Raw genomic sequence first — 25,125 nt, 5'->3', positions numbered from 1 at the left:
TAATTGCCACCCGGGAGGATAATTAAGATAAACACTCCCGCGCCTCTCTGGGTCGGCGGCAATTGTTGGTGGCATTACTCCTGACACCCTGACACTGCGGGAAGGAGAGGGGGGGGCTAGAAGGGGGATTGCGGGAGCTGGGGGGGCCGAATCGGAACGGGGAAAATTTGAGCACAACACTGGCCTTGTCTTTGTAAGTAAGAGGAAGAGAAAGGAGGGAAAGAGGAAGAAAGAGAAAGGGAAAAAGGAAGAAAAAGAGAAAGGAAAAGAAAGAAAGAAGAGAAAGAAGTTAAAAAAGAGAAAGACAGACAGAGAAAGCGGAAGAAAAAGAGAAAGAAAGAAGAATAAAGAGGAAGAAAAGAACACTGAAAACAACACTGGCCTCGTCTTTGCATTACAAGGCCTGCATTGTCGCTCTATCCTTAAGAGTCGCCGCTGTCTCCTCCTTCCACTCCCTTATCAATCTTAAAAGCATAGGGTGATCAATATAGCATACGACGCAATTGATATATGTGTAACAAGTGATAAACTCTGCAGAGAATTTATGGCCCGCACAAAAACTCCACATTTTACACTGAGGAGAGTGGACTAGCCAAATGCCTTTCCCAACACTCGCTTCTGCACATGTAACTCATCAGTACAACTAAGTGGATACCCGTTCTATTTTTCCTTCCTTTCAACGTACAGGAAATCAAATCAAAGTTACTAATACAAAAAAAGCAACTAGTCAAATGCTTTTCCCAACACTCGCTCTTGCACATGTAACTCATCAATACAACTAAGTGTCTACCGGTTCTATTTTTCCTTCCTTTCAACGTACAGGAAAACAAATCAAAGTTACTAGTACAAAAAAGTGACTAGCCAAATACCTTTCCCAACACTCGCTTCTGCACATGTAACTCATCAACACGACTAAGTGGATACCGGTTCTATTTTCCTTCCTTTCAACGTACCGGAAAACAATCAAAGTTACTGCTACAAAAAAAGCAACTAGTCAAATGCCTTTCCCAACACTCGCTTCTGCACATGTAACTCATCAACACGACTAAGTGGCTACCGGTTCTATTTTTCCTTCCTTTCAACGTACAGGAAAACAAATCAAAGTTACTAGTGCAAAAAAGTGACTAGCCAAATGCCTTTCCCAACACTCGCTTCTGCACATGTAACTCATCAATACAACTAAGTGGATACCGGTTCTATTTTCCTTCCTTTCAACGTACGGGAAATCAAATCAAAGTTACTAATACAAAAAAAGTGACTAGCCAAATGCCTTTCCCAACACTCGCTTCTGCACATGTAACTCATCAACACAACTAAGTGTCTACCGGTTCTATTTTTCCTTCCTTTCAACGTACCGGAAAACAATCAAAGTTACTGCTACAAAAAAAGCAACTAGTCAAATGCCTTTCCCAACACTCGCTTCTGCACATGTAACTAATCAACACAACTAAGTGTCTACCGGTTCTATTTTTCCTTCCTTTTAACGTACAGGAAATCAAATCTAAGTTACTAGTACAAAAATAGTGACTAGCCAAATGCTTTTCCCTACACTCGCTTCTGCACATGTAACTCATCAATACAACTAAGTGTCCACCGGTTCTATTTTTCCTTCCTTTCAACGTACAGGAAATCAAATCTAAGTTACTAGTACAAAAATAGTGACTAGCCAAATGCTTTTCCCAACACTCGCTTCTGCACATGTAACTCATCAACACGACTAAGTGGATACCGGTTCTATTTTCCTTCCTTTCAACGTACCGGAAAACAAATCAAGGTTACTAGTACAAAAATAGTGACTAGCCAAATGCCTTTCCCTACACTCGCTTCTGTATTATGCAACTCTAATATACATCAACACCATCAAGAGCCAAGTGGTGTATAGGCTGCATGGGAGGACTTCGGGACTATTGGGGCTGAAGAGAGGGCGGGGCAGCAGTGAGACGCGTACCGTACATGACGAAACTAGGGCCAAGGTCACATTACACTCCACTCTACTCTTTTTTCACGTCATTATTCTGGCACGATAGCGTAATGCGTGTCGTGCGTAGGAGGCATTAGTCCCGCCCCTGCACCCGTCACCTGTTTACCTGTCCAGCGCGCTAATGACTATACCTGCACTCACCTGGGCCGCCATTACCTGGGCTGCAACACGTCGGATACATGGAACCACCGTGTTGTTGTTGTTGTTCTGACGGCGGTACTTATGCTGTTGTGTCAAGTGTTGTGCTTAGTTGGTGTTGGGTGTGTTGCTGTTGGTGTGTGTGTGTGTGTGTGAGTGCTGCGTTGACAGAAGCGAGTGTAGGGAGAGAGGCATTTGGCTAGGCGCTTTTTTGGCACTAGTGACTGCGAGTGTAGGGAGAGAGGCATTTGGCTAGGCGCTTTTTGGTATTAGTGACTGCGAGCGTTGGGAGAGAGGCATTTGGCTAGGCGCTTTTTCGTATTAGTGACTGGGAGTGCAGGGGGAGAGGCATTTGGCTAGGCGCTTTTTGGTATTAGTGACTGGGAGTGTAGGGGGAGAGGCATTTGGCTAGGCGCTTTTTTGGTATTAGTAACTGCGAGTGAAGGGAGAGAGGCATTTGGCTAGGCGCTTTTTGGTATTAGTGACTGGGAGTGTAGGGGGAGAGGCATTTGGCTAGGCGCTTTTTGGTATTAGTGACTGCGAGTGTGGGGAGAGAGGCATTTGGCTAGGCGCTTTTTTGGTATTAGTGACTGCGAGTGTGGGGAGAGAGGCATTTGGCTAGGCGCTTTTTTGGTACTAGTGACTGCGAGTGTAGGGAGAGAGGCATTTGGCTAGGCGCTTTTCCGTATTAATAACCGAGTGTAGGGAGAGAGGCATTTGGCTAGGCACTTTTTCGTATTGACTATCTACCTATCTCTCCCTCTCTATCCACATATCTATCTCACACACAAGCACGCACACAATCATAATGGTCTGATAAGAGAACACACGGCACTTCAGAACCCTTCGGAATATAATCACTCATAGATTTAGGAGCCCAACACCATTCCACCAACCCGACTCCTTTGTGGCGAGCGATCAAACCCTTCAAAAACAATGCGTTAATAGGAGTAGATTCCATAGAGAAGCGGATCGGAGACTGTAAGAAACGCGCCCGAGCTGCAGTTATGATCGGCTTCGGGGTGACTAATCATTTATCGCCCACGTGTGTTGGCAATAATGTGAGCGCCAATAGCATGCTAATCCTCATCATCAGTATTGGTAACAGTGGAGCGCCATCACGAGGGATTAATGCCGCGTAGAAATAGTTATTAGCGGGATATTATTATTTTTTGGGTCATGGGTTGAATTTCGGATCTCATAATGATTAGTGATGTTAAATGGTCTTGCTCAGGTATTAATTTGACTATGATATTGTTACTGCTATTACTACAACTACTACTACTACTATAATAATAATAATAATAATAATAATAATAATAATAATAATGCTACTACTACTACTACAACTACTACTACTACTACTACTACTACCGTTACTGAATGAATGTAGATAGCCATACGTACACACATACACTCACACTCCTTCATACACACATACATACATACACACATACATACATACATCATACAAACACCAGATAATCATGTAAGCATACTACACACACACACACACACACACACACACACACACACACACACACACACACACACACACACACACACATATATATATATACATACATATTTACAAGGCATACATTCCATTCAGTACATCACTCCTTTTCGTCCCTCACATAATAACACCACTCACAGACCTTCCTCCTCCTCTCTCTCCCTCCCTCCCTCTCTCAACGCGACTCACAGTAGCACAACACAGCGCCACTCACATCCTCTCTCGCGTGGCTGCACTTTCGCCGGCATCCATTTACACCAGGAATCTCGAGGCTTTCCTATAACCCCGCAAGAGAGCAAAGGTCAGGGGGTCTTGTCATAGCGGTCTCAGCCTCTCCCTGGTGTCCGGTATGCTCAGATTGCCACGCGAGGAGAGAGTGAAAGGAGGAGAAGAAGCGGATTGATGTTTGTGTATGGAATTGTGTCGGGTGTGTTGGTTTTAGAGCCATATTCTTACTAGCTGGGTCGTATCACAAGACGAACCTCCACCCAAGAACACACATTTGACAAGGCTTTCGTAGGAGTTGTGGGCATTTCCAGGGGTAGTTTTATGACCCTGGTGGTAGTGTGAGTCTTCTTCTGTACCCTGAACCTGAAGAAACACTCATTAGAACCCGACTGACCCCCTCTTTGACCTTTAGAAATAGGTGATGTGAGAAGTGAGTATGTCTTATGATACCAACCATTTAGACATTCCGGCACCGAAGCACACGCATTAAACAAGGCTATCGTAGGAGTTGTAGGCGTTTCCACGAGTAGCTTTATGACCCTGGTAGTGGTTTGACAAAGCTTGTGTGCCGCTAACGTACGAAAACATTTATTAGAACACGTTTAATCTCCTTTTCCGGCACCCAAGTAGCACACGCATTAAACAAGGCTATCGTAGGAGTTGTAGGCGTTTCCACGAGTAGCTTTATGACTCTGGTAGTGGTTTGACAATGCCTGTGTGCTGCTAACGTACAAAAATATTTATTAGAACACGTTTAATCTCCTTTTCCGGCACCCAAGGAGAGACATTAAACAAGGCTATCGTAGGAGTTCTAGGCATTTCCATGAGTAGCTTTATGACTCTGGTAGTGGTTTGACAATGCTTGTGTGCCGCTAACGTACAAAAATATTTATTAGAACACGTTTAATCTCCTTTTCCGGCACCCAAGGAGAGACATTAAACAAGGCTATCGTAGGAGTTGTAGGCATTTCCACGAGTAGCTTTATGACTCTGGTAGTGGTTTGACAAAGCTTGTGTGCTATTAACGTACAGATATATTTATTAGAACACGTTAAATCTCCTTTTTGGTCTTTGGATATAGTTGATGTGAGGAGCGAAATCGTCCAGGAATACCAAGCTTAATATTTTGGTGTTGAAGTTTTGCGTATAGACAAAAAATAGACCAAGTTAGTTACATGATAAACGTACTAACAACACCTATGCATTTTTTTTTTCATCCACAGCGAGTTGGTAATACTGATCTGACATGTGTGAAACGGAGAATCATATATATTTACCGTGACATGCTTTTCACCATTTCCATATACCCAGTGACTTCTCCCTCCCTCCCCTTCTCTCTCACTCTCCCTCTCTCTCTCTCGTGTCATATATCACACATTCCACCTGGTTTAGTGTGTGGAACTTAGAATCATATATAGTTACCCTGACATGCTATACACCATTTCCATATACCCAATGACTTCTCCTCCCTCCCCTTCTCCCTCCCTCTCCCTCTCTCCCGTGTCAGGTATCACTTTCCACCTGGTTTAGTGCGCCGTTAAAATGCGTGACACTCTTAACCCTCATCCCTTCCCCGCCTGGCTCGTCTCTATGCCAGTCTCGCGGGTTAAGTGTGTCAAAAAGTTAAATGCCTCATGTGTGGAATATAAAAAGTTAGATGTTGGTGTGTGGGTGGGAGGTTGTGTGTGGGTGGGGGGAAGGGGAGGTTGTGTGGGGGAGCGAGGTGTGTGTGTTTGTGTTTGTGTTTGTGTGTGTGTGTGTGTGTGTGTGTGTGTGTGTGTGTGTGTGTGTGTGTTCTGGAATGCGTGAGTAAGAAATATTAACGATAGGGGCGAAAAGGAAAGAAGAAGTAACAACAAACACTGAAACGAAGAGAGAAAAGAAAGAAAAAGAAAAGAAAAAAGGAGGGAATGAAGGCAAGAAATAGCCATAAAAAAGGAAAATGGGAAAAGGAAAGAAAGAAAACAACAACAAAAAAAAAGAGTAAAGCGTCTTCTAGCGAGATGAGAGAGAGAGAGAGAGAGAGAGAGAGAGAGAGAGAGAGAGAAAAGACAAAAATAATCTCTCTCTCTCTCTCTCTTACGTAACCCTCATAGATAAATCATATTCATAAATCCACTTCATACTCCACTCTTTCATCCCTTCAATCTTTTTATACAAACGAGGACTCCCCTTCCCTTATACTGTATACATCTTTTACTCTTATTTCCTCCCTTTGGTCCTTTCTCTCTCTCTCTCTCTCTCTCTCTCTCTCTCTCTCTCTCTCTCTCTCTCTCTCTCTCTCTCTCTCTCTCTCTCTCTCTCTCTCTCTCTCTCTCTCTCTCTCTCTCTCTCTCTCTCTCTCTCTCTCTCTCTCTCTCTCTCCCCCCTCTCTGTTTCTGATCCTTTCCCTCCTTCCCCTTGCACTCCTTTCCTCCCTTCCTTTCCTTTCGTTCCCTTTCCCTCTCTCTCTCTCGTTTTTAGTCTCTCCCTCTCTTCCTTCTTCTCCCTTCTCTTACTCTGCTACCCTCCCTTCCTCGTCCTCTCCCTCTCTCTCGTTTTTTTTTTGTCTCTCTTTCTCTCCCTCTTTCTTCCTTCCCCTCCGTCCACTTCCATATCTAAAGTAGTTATATTTATTTTTCTCCTCTCCTTTTATCCTCTCTTCCTCCTTTCCTTCCTTTCATCCCCTCCCTCTCTCTCTCTCTCCTCCTCTTTCTCTATTTAAAGTTGCACTCAATGTTTATATTTTTTTCTCTTCTCCTTTCCTCCTCTACCTCTTTTTCCTCTCCTGTCCCTTCTTCTCCCTCTCACCTTCTCTCTCTCTCTTTGAACTTCTCTCCCTCTCTCTTTTCTTCCTCCTTTCTCTCCTTTATCTAAAGCAACACTCGTTCTTGCTTATATTTTCTCTCCTCTCACTCGCCTTCTTTCTCTCCTCTGCCTTCTCTGCTCACTCCCTCCTCCTCCTCCTCTCCCTCCTTCTCTCTCCCTCTCGTCCTCTCTGCCTTCTTTCCTCCCTCCCCCCCTCCTCCGCGTCTCCTAAAGAAGCACTCTTAACGCGAAAACTGCGTCTAAAATATGCAGGAAGCGATGCCTCAGATCAGCGTCAAATCGATAGGTTTTTCTGGGTCCTCCTCCTCCTCCTTCTCCTCTTGCATTTCCTACCCCGCCCAGCCCTACCTCAAGCCCAGTCTACTCAACCCTGCCTCTAGCCCAATCCTGACTTATCCCAAACCTAGTCTTACCTAGCCCAGTCTTAACCATACGCAGCCTATCCTAACCTAGCCTAATCGAATCTATCCTCACCATACCCAACTTACACCAGACCCAGCCTTACTTAACCTTACCCAGCCTGAACTATACACAGCCTTACCCAAACCCAGCCTAAACTGACCTAACCTAACCTAATTAAACCTAACCCAGTCCCTCCTTCCTTCACCTTACCAAGCCCAGTCTTACTCAACCTGTCCTAACCTAACCTAACCTAACCTAACCAAGTCCAGTATCTCCCTCCTTCACGTTACCAAACTCAGCCAAAGGAAAGAAAAAGAAAAAGAGAGATGAACTGGAGGAGAAGGAAGAAGAGGAGAAAAAAAATAGACACAAACTAAGCTGACCCAACCAAACTTCACCAATCCCAACCTTACCTAACCTAACCTAACCCAGTCCTGTCCCTCCCTTCCTCCACCTCGCCCAGTCAAGTCCAGCGTCTCCCTAGCCAAGGCGGGGGGAGTCACACGGACACACACACGGACACACGGGCGCACAGGGACGCGAAGACGAATCACCGTGAGGATCAGCGTTCTTCAAGACTGCTGATGAAAAAAAAAGGTGATGAGGGAAAGATGGATGGCGAGGAGACAGGACCGAGGGAAAGATGGAACTGATAGAAAAGATGAAGAAAAAGGTAGATAGATAGATAGATAGATAGATAAAGATAGATGAGGGAAAGATAGATGGGGAGGAAACAGAACCGTGGGAAAGATGGAACTGATGGAAAAGATGAAGAAAAGATAGATAGATGGATAGATAGTTAGAGATAGATAGATAGATAGATAGATAGTTAGAGATAGATAGATGAGGGGAAAATAGCTGAGGAAGAAACAGGTTAAAAGGAAGATGGAACTGATGGAAAAGATGAAGAAAAAGATAGATAGATAGATAGATAGATAGATAGATAGATAGATAGATAGATAAAGATAGATGAGGGAAAGATATATGAGGAAGAAACAGAACCGAGTGAAAGATAGAACTGATGGAAAAGATAAAGAAAAAGATAGATAGATAGATAGACAGATGGATGATGAGACAGACTGACACATAGATAGATAGTTAGATAGATAGATAAATTGAGAGATAGATAAATGGATAAACAGATAGAAGGACAGACATAGATAGATAGGATAATAGATACTTAGAAAGAGAGACTCACTGGATGATAGAAATAGATACAGTAGATAGATAGATAGAGAGACAGAGACAGAGAAAGAGAAAAAAATGAGGGAGTCAGAACAGAAGGATTTTTTTTAAAGAAATTCCAGAGTCCTCCATCCGCGACTTTCTCTTTTCTTTTTTCTTTTTTTTTTCTTCTTTGCCTCATCTCTTTCCCATTTTCTTTTCTCTTTTTTTTTTTTTTGCTGAGTGAGAGAGAATCTTCTTTCTTTCTCTCTCTCTCTCTCTCTCTTTTGGGGGGGTCATTTCAGCGTACAATTCTTTTTCTTCTTCTTCTTTAGCCTGAGTCATCATTGTGTGGACTCAGATGATGATGATGATTATAGGAAGGAGGAGGAGAAGGAGGAGGAGGAGGAGGAAGACGAAGAAGGTTAATTTGGTATCACTAATATATATTTTTTTGTTTTATTATGAAAGTTCAGCTCTAAACACACACACACACACACACACACACACACACATACACACAAACAAACTCATACACATTTTTTATAGTATAGGAAGCAACTCAAGGGCATAAACAAATCCATATAAATCACACAAACACACACACACACACACAAACATACACAAACAAACAAACAAAAAGATATATCCTAACAAACAAAATCTCCTATCAACACCAATCAATATCAGTCACCACCACCACCACCACCACCACCACCACCAAGGGTCAGAGGTCATTCCTTAGGGAGCGGTTGGAGGCGGAGACATGGGTTCTCCCCTTCAGAGGCAACACAGAAGCGAGAGAGGAAAGAGAGAGAGAGAGAGAGAGAATGAAAAAAAAAAGAAGGAAGAAGAAAGAAAGAAAAAAGAAGAAAGGGGAAGAAAGAACGAAAGACAGAAAGAAAGAAAGACAGGAAGGAAAAGAAAGAAAAGAACAAGCAGAATAAAAGAAGTAGTGGGGTGAGTTGGAGGAGAAAGAGTGAGAGAGAAAAGAGAGAGGAAAGAAAGGAGGAAAAGAAAGAAAAAGAAAATGAGAGATGAACTGGAGGAGAAGGAAGAAGAGGAGAAGGAATGAAAGAAAACAAGAAGAAAGAATAAAATGAAAAAGAAAGAAAAACAGAGTAAAAAAAAAAGGAATAAGTTGGAGAAGAAGAAGGAGGAGGAGGAGGAGGAGGAAGAGAAGAAAGAGGAGGAGGAGGAGGAAGAGGAGGGAGTGTACGGCAGCCTCCACATAGCTAAGAGCCCTGTTTAGAAGAAGAAGAAGAAGAAGAAGAAGAAGAAGAAGAACAACAACAACAACAACAAGGAGAAGAAGAAGAAGAAGAAGAAGAAAAAGAAGAAAAAAAAAAGATGAAGAAGAAAAAAGAAAAAGAAAACGAAGATGACGAGGAGGAGAAGGAGGAAGAAGAGGAGCAGGAGAAATATTGAAATGACTCAGTGATCGCAAAACATCGACTTCCTGAGCGAGCCAAGGCCAGGACACAAAGTTACGTACAACATCAAGATTTCAAGATATTTCGAGATCGGAGGAAAAACGCGAAGACGAAATTGAGGAAGGAAGGAAAATGATATATACTCGCACAAGGTCACGAAGGGAATTTTGAGGTTGCGTGCGTGCGTGTGCGTGTGTGCGTGCGTGCGTTCTGTGATAAAGGGTTTCCAAGTGTATTAGTGGTATTGAAGGGATATGGAATGAGATGGAATAAGGATGTGGGATTAGGGTATTTAGACCTGTGAACTGCCCACTGACACACACACACACACACACACACACACACACACACACACACACCTAGTCACACACCCACACACACGAAAGAGGAAGAAAGAGGAAGAGAAAAGGAGAGAAAGAGGAAGAAAGAGAAAGGGGAAAAGGAAGAAAAAGAGAAAGGGAAAGAGGAAGAAAGGAAAAGAAAGAAAGAAGAGAAAGAAAAAGTTAAAAAAAGAGGAAGAAAGACAGAGAAAGCGGAAGAGAAAGAGAAAAAAAGAGGGATAAAGAGGAAGACTAGAACACTGAAGAGCACACTAGTACATACTTCACACGTGTTTCTCTCTGCATTGTGTGAGGTCAGAGCAAGAGAGAGCGAGAGAGAGAGCGAGAGAGAGCGAGAGAGAGAGGCAGCTGCATGCACGGTCTGACTAACTGACCACTTCAAGGAGAACAGCCGAGGGAGAGGCGAGGGAGGCAAACACACCCACAGCAAGGCCAGAGGATGATCGGGGCGGTGTCAAAGCTCACCAAGACATAGTTCATTGGTTAATCTTTCCTTCAGGGTCTCATAGAAGCTTCCTCAGACATGGTTCCCTGGTTAACTGGCTTGTCTGAAGGGTTTGGGACTAGGTTTGTGTGATTGAACGTACCGAGGTCCCTGTATTACTGTTTTCCAAAGCCACAGAGATGATTAAAAGGATTTTCATGCGTGGTTTTATAGTTCTTGGTGCGGAGGTCGTGTAGAACTATCACTGGGGTAACGAAACAGTCCATGAAAAGCCCAGCAACAACTTCTAAGAGAGGCTTTTCAAACAGGCAAACCGGGGCCCCGACATGTTTAAGAATAAGGGCTTTTGTTTGGGTAATTTCTTGGTCCTGGTCTTGGTTCAGCTCCTTGTATGTCTTTCCTTCGGGGTCCACTTATCTTTGCTCTCACTACCAGCAAGAACTACGGCACTCGAACTTTCGTATACGTGTTAACTTTCCTATTTGATTCACTCCTTGTCTTCTCCCCTCTTTCTTAGTTCATTACGCCGAGGAACATAGAGAAGTGACCAAAGCTGAAACCTGTCTCGCTAACCTTGCCTGAGAGACGAGATGAGGAAGAAAGAGGAAGACAGAGAAAGAAAGAGGAAGAGAAAGGAGGGAAAGAGGAGGAAAGTGAAAGGGAAAAAGGAAGAAAAAGAGAAAGGAAAAGAGGAAGAAAGGAAAAGAAAGAAAGAAGAGAAAGAAAAGGTTAAAAAAGAGAAAGAAAGACAGAGAAAGCGGAAGAGAACTGACGAAGGTTTAAGAACATCAACTCTCTCTCTCCACAGAACCCCAAACACTGCGAGATACATTCAATAACCGCTTCCTTGGTTGATTGCGCCGAGAAACAGACAAATATAGCTAAAAGTAAGACCCGTGTCGCTACCCCTGACTGAGAGACTGACTGACGAACCTTTAAGAACATCAAGTCTCTCCGCAGAATCCCAAACACTGCTAGACCCATTCAGTGACTTTTAAGGGCAGGGGAGAGGATGCAATCAAGGCAGGAAGGCATGTTAAAAGCTGCATCAGACGACCGGTTCTTTGTGTCCCGGGTATTGTCTGCACAGAGCCGCTGCCCAACGCTGGCGAAGGCTTTGATGTGGTTGTTGTGTTGCAGACAGAGAACGCTGGATAAAGCACTGTTCTCTGGCTGGCTGGTACGGGGACCTCACGAAATAGCAATAACAGTGACTATACAATAACTGCTATTGTTTTACTATTACTATTACTGCTATTACTGCTACTGATGCTACTACTACTACTACTACTACTACTACTACTACTACTACTACTGTAAATATGTAAAGAGTGAGAAGGAAAAGAAGAAGAAAGAGAAGAACAAGAAAAAAGAAGAGGAAGAAGAAGAAGAAGAAGAAAAAGAACAACAACAAAAAAACAGGATAAAGGCACAAAAAATAAGAATAATAAAAATGATGATAATAAAAGTAATGATGAAGATAAAAATATAATAAACCCAATAAGTCTTTCCTGGCCATACGAGGGGACGGGGGACAGGAAGGGGGGCTGGGGAAGGGGAAGGAGGTGGGGTGCAGGGCAAGGAGATGAAGAGGGGAGGAGGAGGAGGAGAAGGAGGAGGAGGAGGTAAAATGAATGTTGCGTTTCGAGAAGCTAATTGGAAAGCCTCATTTTTATTTTTTTTCATTCCGTCTTGTCAGCTTTATTGCAAGGCTTCGTTTTTTTCTCCACTAACTCATTACTCCGAACTTTTAATTCCGCGATTAATCAGCATCTTGGGAGGAGACGGGCCGGAGGAGACGGAGACGGCGCTCTGCTGCTCTGGTTAAGTACTGGAGACCTCGAGGGGAAGAGAACCGAAGACGAAGATTAACAAAGAGAACGGAACTTTAACCAACAAGAACAAGATGACTCCGAGGTAAGCTTTCTAGAGACCTCGAAGAAGAGAATGGCCATGCTCTGGTTAAGCCCTGGAGACCTCGAGGGGAAGAGAACCCAAGACGAAGATTAACAAAGAGAACGGAATTTTAACCAACAAGAACAAGATGACTCCGAGGTAAGCTTTCTAGAGACCTCGAAGAAGAGAATGGCCATGCTCTGTTTAAGTCCCTGAAGACCTCGAGGGGAAGAGAACCCAAGACGAAGATTAACAAAGAGAATGGAACTTTAACCAACAAGAACAAGATGACTCCGAGGTAAGCTTTCTAGAGACCCCGAAGAAGAGAATGGCCATGCTCTGGTTAAGCCCTGGAGACCTCGAGGGGAAGAGAGAACCCAAGACGAAGATTAACAAAGAGAACGGAACTTTAACCAACAAGAACAAGATGACTCCGAGGTAAGCTTTCTAGAGACCTCGAAGAAGAGAATGGCCATGCTCTGGTTAAGCCCTGGAGACCTCGAGGGGAAGAGAGCCAAAGACGAAGATTAACAAAGAGAGCGGAATTTTAACCAACAAGAACAAGATGACTCCGAGGTAAGCTTTCTAGAGACCCTGAAGAAGAGAATGGCCATGCTCTGGTTAAGCCCTGGAGACCTCGAGGGGAAGAGAACCGAAGACGAAGATTAACAAAGAGAATGGAACTTTAACCAACAAGAACAAGATGACTCCGAGGTAAGCTTTCTAAAGACCCCGAAGAAGAGAATGGCCATGCTCTGGTTAAGCCCTGGAGACCTCGAGGGGAAGAGAGCCAAAGATGAAGATTAACAAAGAGAGCGGAATTTTAACCAACAAGAACAAGATGACTCCGAGGTAAGCTTTCTAGAGACCCCGAAGAAGAGAATGGCCATGCTCTGGTTAAGCCCTGGAGACCTCGAGGGGAAGAGAGCCAAAGACGAAGATTAACAAAGACAGCGGAATTTTAACCAACAAGAACAAGATGACTCCGAGGTAAGCTTTCTAGAGACCCCGAAGAAGAGAATGGCCATGCTCTGGTTAAGCCCTGGAGACCTCGAGGGGAAGAGAACCGAAGACGAAGATAAACAAAGAAAACGAAATTTTAACCAACAAGAACAAGATGACTCCGAGGTAAGCTTTCTAGAGACCCCGAAGAAAAGAATGTCCAAGTGGATCCAAGACCGAGACCAAGGAACAATAACAAGATGACTCCAAGGTAAGGCTTCTAGAGACCCCGAAGAAGAGAATGTCCAAGAGCATATCCAAAACCGAGACCAAGGAACAATAACAAGAAAGAAAAAGAAAAAGAGAGATGAACTGGAGGAGAAGGAAGAAGGAGGAGGAGAAAGAATGAAAGAAAACAAGAGGAAAGAATAAAACGAATGCAACTTAAACCAACATCAATAAGAAGAACAAGATATCTAGACCATTCTGGGTAAGCTTCGTGGGTCTTGGGTAAGCTTTTTTGAGACTCCGATGGAAAGACTGACAAGGAGTAGTACCCAGACCAAGACCAAGAACGCCACTTAAACCAACATCAATGAGAAGAACCAGACCACTAGACCATTATGGGTAAGCTTCGTGGGTCTTAGGTAAGCTTTTTTGAGACCCCGATGAAAAGATTGAGGAGCATAACCAAGATCAAGACCAAGAACGCAATTTAAACCAACATTAGTAAGAAAAACAAGACCACTAGACCATCCTGAGTAGGCTTCGTGGGTCTTGGGTAAGCTGTTTTTGAGACCCCGATGAAAAGACTGACAAGGAGTAGGACCCAGACCAAGACTAAGACCAGGAACAAAACTTAATAAGAAAAACAAGACCACTAGACCATCTTGGGTAAGCTTTGTGGGTCTTGGGGAACCTTTTTCGACACCCCGATGGAAACACTAACTAAGAGAACTAGGACCCCAGACTAAGACCAAAGACCACTGAAGGAAAAACACACGAAGACCGGAACTACGAACTTGACCCCTTTGACCACTGTTCTAAGAGGAGACCCAGGTTCGAGGCCAGGACGAAAACATGAACCACAGAGCCAAGAATCCAGGACCAGTTGCACATCGTCCGCGGCATCGTTCAGACACACGGTAGGCCCCAGGTTCGAATCCCATCGTTTAATTAGCTCGCCGGGAGTCTAGGTCTGGCGGAGAGAAGATAAAATGAAGAGTTGGTTTGATTACGCTTCCTATACCCCACTCCTGACCCCCCCCTATGAACCCCTCCCCTTATATCCTACCTATCCCTCCAACCCCTACTCCCTACCCCGTCTCCTTCCACCCTCCCTCCCTCCGTTTTTCTTCTCCTTCGAACTCCCTTTCTCCTCCCTTCTCCTCTTCTCCTCTCTCACTTCCGTTTTTCTTCTCCTTCCAACTCCTCTTTCTCTCCTCCCTTCTTCCCTTCTCCCTTCTCCCTTCACTCCCTAAACATAACCCCTCCCTTCCGTTTTTCTTCTTTCAGCTCCCTTTCTCTCCTCCCTTAACCCTCCCTTTCGTCTCTCCTCTACCTCCTTGAATCCCTCCTTACCTTCCTTCTTTCCTTCTCTCCCTGTTTTCTCTCCTTCCAACGCCCTTTCCTTCCTCCCTTAATTCTCCCTCTCGTCTCTCCTCTACCTCCTTCCCTTCCCTCCTGTACCTTCTCTCCCTCTTTTCTCTCCTTCCAACCCCCATTCCCTCTCCCGCCCACTTATTCCTCCTTTACCTCCACCCCCCTACCTCTTCTCCCTCTGCCTCTCTCCTCTCCCTTCAACCTCCTAAACTCCCACCCCCTCCTCTCTCTCTCTCCCTCTTTCTCTCTCTCTCTCTCTCTCTCTGAGTGAGGGAAAAACCCGTATACATGCCCCTGAAGTAATTACTGAGGCGAATGTGAGGATGCTGAGGGGGGCGGGGGGTAGGGGGGGCAGGGGGGAGGGGGGGAGGGCTTCTGCGAACGAGGCCTCGAAAAAGTTGTCTAAATGTTGAAATGTTGTACTCGGGTCCGTCCGAGGTAAGGTGTGTGCGTGCGTATGTGCGTGTGTGTGTGTGTGTGTGTGTGTGTGTGTGTGTGTGTGTGTGTGTCGATGCGTGTGTGCAATCACACACACGTACACACACACACACACACACACACACACACACACTTAAAAAAAAAGTTCCCACTCCTCCCAAACACACATACACACACACATACACACTTCCCCCCTCCCCCAACGCAAACACACACACACACACACACTCCCCTTTCCCCAACACCCCCTACTCCCCTCCCCCTTCCCCCCACAGCTTCTCCCCCCCCACCCTCCCCCACCACCCCCATTACTACTCAAACAAGTCATAATTATCCCCGGCCGCTAATGAACGCCTCGCTAATCATCCTTATTAAGCCGCCTGATGAGTCTCCCTGACAGGTCCGGAATGACAAAGCCTCTGGAAAACCATTAGGGAGCGGCCACGAGACATCCCAAGACAGGCGGACCTTGAGGGACACAGACACACGGACAAACACGAACACACATGCAAACATACAAATAAATACAGATAAGTAAGATGGGATATGGATAGATAGATAAAAGAGTAGATAGATACAGATAGATAGATGGATAGATAGATAGAGATAGGTAGATAGAGAGAGATAAACACACACGGACAAACACGCACACACACATGCACACATACAAATAAATACAGATAAGTAAGATGGGATATGGATAGATAGATAATAGAGTAGATAGATACAGATAGATAGATGAATAGATAGAGATAGAAATAGGTAGATAGGTAGATACAGACACACGGACATACGCGAACACACATACACACATACAAATAAAATAAAGTATGTACTAGTGTGGTCTTCAGTGTTCTATCCTTCCTCTTTATTCTTCTTTCTCTCTCTTTCTCTTCCGCTTTCTCTCTCTTTCTTCCTCAGATAAGTAAGATCGGACATAGATAGATATAATAGCAAATAGATACAGATAGACAGGTGGATAGATAGATATAGATATAGATAGATAGGGAGGGATAGACAGACAGACAGACAGACAGACAGACAGACAGACACGGACACGTACACAAATACAAATAAATACAGATATAAAACGGGACATAGATAGATAGACAGATAAAACAGTAGATAGATAAACAGACAGATAGATAGGAGATTATATTAAGGATATGTAAAATAAAAAGTAAAATTAAGATGTCGTATAAAATATTACCAACACAAAATCAATTCTCTTTTCTACCAATGCAAAAGTCATACATCAAGAAATACACAATAAAATCACACTTCATTAACTTTTTTACTTTTTTACTTTTTATTCAGTCTCCTTAATTATTTTTTTTTCTCGTTCGTAAAGTTAATAAGGCATGATTTCATTGTTTATTTATTGATGTATGTTTTCTCGCAATGCTGGAAAAAACAGGATACATTAATTTTACTTTTATAGCCCATTTAATTTTCCTTTATTTCTTTTTGTAATGTTCTCTTAACTTTACCAGTGAGAAAAAAAATCCCTTACGAAAAAACTCACGCAGTATTACCAACTCCCGGCAACAGGTTCGTACCCTATGGCGCAAATTCCATCCTCTTCAGTCTTCCAAAGGATACCGCTAAATTAGAAACGGCTCAGCCCGCAAAGACTACGCTAAGCCCTTCTTGGCGCAAAAACCCCGCGAGGAAAGATTGGCCAGGCCGGGGCTCTCTGTCTTAAAGGGGAGTTTTAACGAGGCATAAAAGAATATCATTGGAATACTTTGCTTGCACTTACGGGACTTCTGGAATTCTGACACGCTTCCGCCTCTCATCGGCTATTTCCAAAGGTCAAAAAGGAGATTGATCGGGTTCTAATGAGTGTTCTTTTAGGTTCATGGTACAGGAGAAGGGTCAGACTACCACCAGGGTCATTAAACTACCCCTGGAAATGCCTCAAGGCTCCTACGAAAGCCTTGTTAAATATGTGTGCTTAGGGAATTAGAAGAACATAATGAATTACTTTGCTTACTTACGCCCATGGGAAGTTTTATGACCCTAATGATAGTTTGACAAGCCTTCTGCACCTCTCTTATCCACTACTTCCAAATGTCAAAAAGGAGATAAATCGGGTTCTAGTAAGTGTTCTTTTAGGTTCATGGTACAGAGGAAGGGTCAGACTACCACCAGGGTCATTAAACTACCCCTGGAAATGCCCCAAGGCTCCTACGAAAGTCTAGTCAAATATGTGTGCTTAGGGAAATTGAAGAATATAATGAATTGCTTTGCTAACTCACTTACACCCACGACACTTATATCCATATTTTCGAACATTTAGACACTTTCACACGTATAATGACAAGGCTTTTGTAGAGGTTCAATTGTTAGTATTTCCATGGGTAGTTTTATGACCCGAATTACAGTTTGACAAAGTTTCTGGACTTCTCACCTAAACTATTTTCAAAGTCCAAAAAGGAGCTCAGTCGGGTTCTAATGAGTGTTCTATTAGGTTCATGGTACAGAGGAAGGTTTAAACTACCACCAGGGTCATTATACTACCCCTGGAAATGCCCAAAACTCCTACGAAAGCCTTGTCAAATATGTGCTTGGGGAAATAGAAGAATATAAGGAATTACTCACTTTATACTTACAAGCCTCACTACTTTAGGCTTCAACATGTTCAGACACGTTCAGGATGTAAAATTCAAGACGCCAGATGTAACTAGACCGTCCTATATTGTTATTTAGAGAAGCGTCGCAGGAGAATGGTATTAATTTAGACTGCGCGTGAGGGTGACTACTAAAAGGACGAGACCCAGGTTCGAGGACAAGACGAAGACATGAACCATTGAGCCAACAGGAAATTAAAGTCAGTTATATAAAGGTGATTAGAGAGAGAGAAAGTTTTTTTTTTTTTTGTCGTTTTGAAGTTGATGTTTGTTTTATTTTTTTTTACTTCATCTTGTTGCCACGCACACGCACACACACACACACACACACACACACACACACACACACACACACACACACACACACACACACACACACAATTTCGTTTTAAAGGGACGTTGAAGATAACAAAGAATCCATAAAGAAAATTCGCTCCCTTCTCTCTCTCTCTCTCTCTCTCTCTCTCTCTCTCTCTCTCTCTCTCTCTCTCTCTCTCTCTCTCTCTCTCTCTCTCTCTCTCTCTCTCTCTCTCTCTCGTACCCCGTTTTTCGTCCAAATTTTTATTCCTTTCTCATATTTCCATTATTTTCCATACTCTCTCTCTCTCTCTCTCTCTCTCTCTCTCTCTCTCTCTCTCTCTCTCTCTCTCTCTCTCTCTCACACACACACACACACACACACACACACACACACACACACACACACACACACACACACACACACACACACACACACACACACAATGTCTTTATCTTCAACATAATATTTTTTTTTCTTTTCTCTCCAGGAGGGAAAAAATTGTATTACCTTAGGCACGCTTTCCTCTCCTCTTTTTTTTCTTCTTTTTTCCTCCACTCCCTAATTTTCTCCTCCTACTATCTTTTAATTATTTACCGTCCTCTCTCTCTCTCTCTCTCTCTCTCTCTCTCTCTCTCTCTCTCTCTCTCTCTCTCTCTCTCTCTCTCTCTCTCTCTCTCTCTCTCTCTCTCTCTCTCTCTCTCTCTCTCTCTCTCTCTCTCTCTCTCTCTCTCTCTCTATTCATCTTTTCGTGAGTTTTCTTCTTTTTCTTCTTTTTCTTCTTCTTCTTCTCTTCCTCTCTTCGTTATCTCCTTTGTTGTGACTTGAGAACCATCCACCCACTCACTCGCTCTCTCTCTCTTCCTTCCTTTCTTTATTGTCTTCCTCACTTCCTTCTTCTTCTGCATCCCTTTCTTCTCCTTTATTTTTTTTTCTGGTCTTATTTTTTTCTGCTTGTTTCTCTTTCTTCCTCTTCCTGCTTCTTTATCTTCGTCTTTTCTACTTGTTTTTTTCTTCTTCTCATTCTGCTCCTTCTCTTCCAACACCCTTTTTCTTCCCTTTCTCTTTCTCTTCCTCTTTCTCCGGTTCCTCTTCCTCTTAGTCTTCTTTTTCTCCTTTTTTTCTTCCTCCTCCTCCTTTTTTACCTCTATTTCTCCTACTCTTGTTCCTTCTCATCCTCCTCCACCTTTCTTTCCTTCACTTTCTCCTCCTCCTCCTCCTCTTTCACTCCATCACTTTCTCCTCCTTCCCCCATTCATCACTTTTTCTCTGGGGATCCCTTTCAGTTTATATCTCCCTCACAAGTTTTCTCCTCGTCTTTTCCCTTCACTCACTTCAGCCCCCTTCAGTTTTTCCTAACATTAACAAGCTTCTTCTTCTTCTCCCTCTTCTTCTTCTTCTTCTTCTTCTTCTTCATCTTCATCTTCATCTTCCTCTTTTTCTCTTTCTTCTTCTTCTTCTTCTTCTTCTTCTTCTTCTTCATCTTCATCTTCATCTTCATCTTCTTCTTCTTCTTCTTACTACCCTTCCCTTGGCTTCCTTTCTTTCTTAACTAAACTCTAAGGACTTTCTACTTCTTATCTATATCCGTCTTGTTGTTCTATCTTGTTTTCCTCTAAGTCTGTATTACGAAGGTCAGTTATCTATTGCATTCTTCCTCTTCTTCTTTTTGTTTACGTTCAAGATCATCGACTTTGCTTCTGTATTTCTGGTTAGTCAAAAGAAGTTGTGGATGGAAGAGGAGAAGGAGGAGGAGGAGGACGAGGAAGAGGAGGAGGAAAGAAAGAAGGAAGAAAAAGAATGTTGAAGAAATAGGAAAACGAAACAAAACGAGGAAGGAAAAGGAAGAAAAGAAGGTGTAGAAAAAGGAAAGAGAAAAGGAAACAGAAAAAAAGGAGAAAAAATAACAAAATGAAAAAGAAAAACGAGAAAAAAGTAAAGAAGGAATAGAAAAAGAAGAAAAAGAAAAGGAAAGAGAATGAGAGGAAAAAAAATGAACATAATTAAGGACAAAACAAAGAAAAAAAGGTGGAGAAGAAGAAAGAAAGAAAGGAAGAAAGAAAGGAAGAAAATGGAAGGATAGAAGAAAGAAAGAAAGAAAGAAAGAAACGAAAGAAAGGAAGAAAAAGGAAGGATAGAAGAAAGAAAGAAAGAAAGACAGAAACAAAGAAACGAAAGAAAGAAAGAAAGAAAGAAAGAAAGAAAGAAAGAAACGAAAGAAAGAAAGAAAGGAAAAAAGAAAAAAAAAGAAAGCCAGAAAACCACAAGAAACAAAAGAAAACACAAACCAAAAACACAAAAAATAATACCACAAACTACACCAACCTCACCAAACACTCACAGTCTCGCAATGTTACCAGCTCCTCCGCGTCGCTCAATAAGGCTCTCGTAAGGCGGGAACATGCAGGGCAGGGGAGGAGGAGGTTACGGGGCGCGGTACTGGCTATACTAAACTGTTATCAGACCCCGCAATGATGGCCTGAATAATGCATGGGGCAGACTAGCGGTTGTTGGGCTGTCTTCCTTTCTCGTAGCGGGTTTCTTTTACGAATGTACCGCTGCATATCAGGGTAATTGGTTATCATATATGCATGGCTTGGTCCACACACACACACACGCACACACGCACCCTGACAACACGTACACACACACACACACACACACATATAGACGCAAATACATATATACATTCATACACACAACTTGGTTTCTCTTCCCCAATAACACATACACACATACACACACACATGCACCCCCCCCCCCCCAACACACACATACGAAAGAGGAAGAAAGGGAAAGAGAGAGAGAGAGGAGAGAAAGAGGAGGAAAGAGAAAGAGAAAAGAGGAATGAGAGGAAGAAAAACGGAAAGAGTAAGAAAGAGGAGACATGGGGAAAAAAGAGAAAGAGGAAGAGAAAGAGGAAGTAAGAGGTACAGAAAGAAAAAGAAAAGGTAAGAACATACACACACACACACACACACACATCACAACCTGCTTTTCCCTCCCTACTAAGCCATTCCGCGGCCTACTAACATATTCAGTGGTCGCGTGCAGGTGTGCTCGGCCGCCTCCTCGTGAGTGTGATGTACGGACGCTAACACTCCCTTACACAGACAGCGGCCGATATATAAATGGAATAATAGATGCATCACGCAGACAACACAACGCTCAACACAACATGGAAGACAAAGTTAGTGTTGTGTAGTCTGGTAGGAGAAAACTTTAGCTGCTACTGAGAACACAGTGACTTGCAGGTTAGAGTTAGGTCAGTGTACTCACCGCGACAGGTAGAGTCCTCTGAGCTTGTCCGGCGCGGCGCACTGCAGGTCCGGCGCCGACAGGGACGCGTTGGAGGCCCCGAGCACCTCCGCCAGCCACTGCAGCGAGCAGTTGCACACCATGGGGTTGCCCCTGAGGTCAAGACTCACTAGTGACCTCCACGACACCTCGGATGACGGAAAACTTCGAAGACCGTTTGAGCGGAGGTCGAGGGAGCGGAGGCGCGGGAGGGAGGAGAGGAAGCCCAGCGGGATGTTCCTCACGAGGGGGTTGTGGGACAGCGTCAGTTTCCGCAGGCCGCCGCACTGCGTGAGCGCTCCGGGGTGCAGCGAGGACAGCAGCGGACACCGCGAGATCTCCAGCGTGGCCAGCTGGCCGAGGCTCCTGAACGCGCCGCCCTCGAGGCTCCTGATCTTGTTCCTGCTGAGGTGCAGAGACTCCAGCGCCAGGAGGGAGGCCAGGGCGGCGGTGGGCACCTCCCGCAGGAGGTTGTCGTTGAGGTTTAGCTTTAGCAGCCTCTGCAGGCAGCTGAAAGACGTGTCGGCGATGTAGTCGATGCTGTTGGTCTCCAGGGAGAGCGTCAGCAGCGAGTGCAGACAGAACGCCTTGGGCTCGAGCCGCGTCAGGCGGTTCCGACAGAGTTGCAGCGCCCTCAGGGACTTGAGCTCCTCCAGCGGCGCCGTGGGCACGTAGCGGAAGTAATTATCACACAGGTCGAGGACGTGCAGGTTGCGGGAGCCGCGGAAGGTGTGCTGGAAGAGCGTGTGGAGCTTGTTGTGTGCCAGCAGGAGCACCGTCAGGCCCGGCACATCCTGCAGCACGTCGGGCGGCAGCTCGGAGAGGAAGTTGTGGCTGAGGTCGAGCAGCGAGAGCGAGGTGAGGCCCAGCAGCGCGCCCGCCGACAGGGACGACAGGTTGTTGTGGGCGAGGCGCAGCTCCCGCAGCTCCATCTGCATCTTGAAGTTGGTGGTGCCCAGCGAGGTGATCTGATTATGGGAGAAATCCAGCTTCTCCAGCTGGTCGAAGAACACGAGCGTGTGGCTGACGGAGTTGATGGCGTTGTGCGTCAGGTTGAGGCTGCGAAGGCCAGGGTTGGCCAGGATGGGGACCACGTTGATGCCCACGCCCACGCACCGCAGGCTGGGGCCATTGTCATCACAGGAGCACCCGCGGGGACAGAACGCCCGCGCGCCCCCCACCAGCACCACCCACGGCAGCCACCAGCACAGCATCCCTGCAAGGAGGAGAGGAAGCAAGTGTCACTGTCTGTTACCATCACCCGGAGGACCTTATCATCCATACCTTCCTCCTAGGCTGTTCAAAGTCGCACGCTACACTCTGGTACCTAAGTGGCGAGTGGGTGAAGAACCTTGTCGGCAACGTCCCTGACTATCTATGCCTACCTCTTAGACTGTTCGATGTCACATGCTACACTAAAGCATTCAAGTAGTTAGTGGGCAAAGAACCTTGTCAATAACATCCTTGACTAACACCTAAAGGCCACACGACATCCCCTTGACCACACCTTACCATCTGACCATTGCGGTTTTTTTGGTTGTTGTTGTTGTTTTCCTTATTTTTTACCCTTGAGCTGCTTCCTTTACAGTAAAAAAGTATCAGCATCCATCCTACCGATATAACCTTGTGTATAATGTCAACCAATTCGTTATAGGTCAGTCTACAGTGAGGCATTGAACGTCAAAGGAACGGTCTCGGTCTAGTGGTCAGGTTAACGCTTCCCTTGTGTATTGGTGGACTTAGAGGAGGCAGTGTTGTTGTGTTCTCTCTCTCTCTCTCTCTCTCTCTCTCTCTCTCTCTCTCTCTCTCTCTCTCTCTCTCTCTCTCTCTCTCTCTCTCTCTCTCTCTCTCTCTCTCTCTCCGCGAAGGGCGTGGATATTAAAGTTACTGTGTGATAATGCGAGGGGGCTTTGTCACATTATGGTGAAAGTGCGGACGAACACACACACACACACACACAATCTCTCTCTCTCTCTCTCTCTCTCTCTCTCTCTCTCTCTCTCTCTCTCTCTCTCTCTCTCTCTCTCTCTCTCTCTCTCTCTCTCTCTCTCTCTCTCTCTCTCTCTCTCTCTCTCTCTCTCTCTCTCTCTCTATCTCTCTCTCTCTCTCTCCTCTCTCTCTCCTCTCCCTCTCCCTCTCCTTCTCTCTCTCCGCAGCATCCCTCTCAAATCTCCATCACCTCATCCCTCTTCCTCGCCTCTCTCCATCACCCTCCATTCTCATTCTGTCGAACCCGGATATCAACACGCCCCCCTGACCACCCCCCCTCCACCCCCCTCCACACCCACCCACACACATACTCCGTTTTCTCTTCTTTTAACTTTTTTTTTTCTCATGGCTTCGTCTTGACTTGGTATATCTATCTATCTATCTACTCCATTTTCCTTCTTCCCGTTTTCTATCTTTTTTTATTTATTTCAGCGGTGGACGTCTTTCCCTTCTCGGTACGCTTTCCTTTTCGTCTTTTTTTCTCTGGTTTTCCCTCTTTTCCCTTCCTTTTTTTCCTTTCCCATTTTCCTTTTCCTTCATATTCTCTCCTTTTACCTTCCTTTATCACAAGCTTTCCTTCATTTGCTATTTGTACTCCCTTTTCCCTTTCCTTTTTCCCCGGTTAGCGTTTTCCCTCGGCACACACACACACACACGCACACACACACACACACACACACACACACACACACACACGCTCCTTTTTTCCTTTTTATAACTTTCTTTTCCACGTAGGTACTCTCCTCGATTTGCCATATACGAGTACTTTCCTTTTTCCTTTTCCATCTTTCCCCTTTCCTTTTTTTCCACCAGTCGATCTCTGTCCTTGCTACCCACTCCGTTTTTCCCTTTTTAGTATTTTTTTTCCACGGGTTTTCCTTCCTTGTTTAACTCTCCTTGACTTGCTAACCACGAGTACTCTCCTTTCCCTTTACCCTCTCTCCCTCTCAACCTCAACCTCAACCTTTCTCTTTAGTACACTGCTCTCCGCTCCATTCTCCTTATAACATCCATTTTGTACAGCTTTTCCCTCCTTTTAACTTCCTTTTCCACGGGCTCTCCTTGGTTTGCTATCAACGAGTTTTCTCCTTTCCCTTCTTCAGTCTTTCCCTCTCTTCTCTTTTTCCCCGTCAACCTTTCTCTTTAGTACACTGCTCTCCGCTCCATCTCCTTATAACATCCTTTTTGTACAGCTTTTCCCTCCTTTAAACTTCCTTGACTTGCTATCCACGAGTATTCTCCTTTCCCTTCTTCAGTCTTTCCCTCTCTTCCTTTGTCCCCCGCCACCGTCTCGCTAAACACATCCTTCTCTCTCCTTGAAATCTATATCTACTTCCTTTCCCTTCTCTTTTTTCACACGTAACTCTTTCCTCTTTGCTCTTCGCCTTATCCACATTTCTCACCGACCCTCCTTGACTTCCTATCCACGAGTACTCTCCTTTCCCTTCTTCCCTCTTTCCCTCTCCCCTTTTCCCCGTCACCCTTCTCCGCGGTACGCTGCTCTCCGCCGGGCGCCACGCGACGGCCCGGCTGCTACAGGTTGAGTAATTAACCTGCTGAACTAGGGAGTAAAC

The 25,125-nt window shown here is 44.6% G+C and overlaps 1 protein-coding gene across 2 annotated transcripts in view; it reads right to left on the bottom strand.

The window, feature by feature from the left end:
- LOC127002165 (chondroadherin-like) overlaps positions 1-25,125 on the bottom strand; it is a 122,541-nt gene that overhangs the window by 22,771 nt on the left and 74,645 nt on the right. For both annotated transcript variants that reach the window (XM_050867827.1, XM_050867826.1), the window contains exon 2: positions 21,545-22,778. In XM_050867827.1, coding sequence (XP_050723784.1) covers positions 21,545-22,776 — 1,232 coding nt within the window. In that variant the 5' untranslated portion in view covers positions 22,777-22,778. The remainder of the gene's footprint in view (positions 1-21,544; positions 22,779-25,125) is intronic.

Source organism: Eriocheir sinensis, chromosome 22, assembly GCF_024679095.1.
Source record: "Eriocheir sinensis breed Jianghai 21 chromosome 22, ASM2467909v1, whole genome shotgun sequence".
In the NCBI taxonomy this organism is placed as follows: Eukaryota; Metazoa; Arthropoda; class Malacostraca; order Decapoda; family Varunidae; genus Eriocheir; species Eriocheir sinensis.
This window is presented reverse-complemented; position numbering and strand designations above follow the sequence as displayed.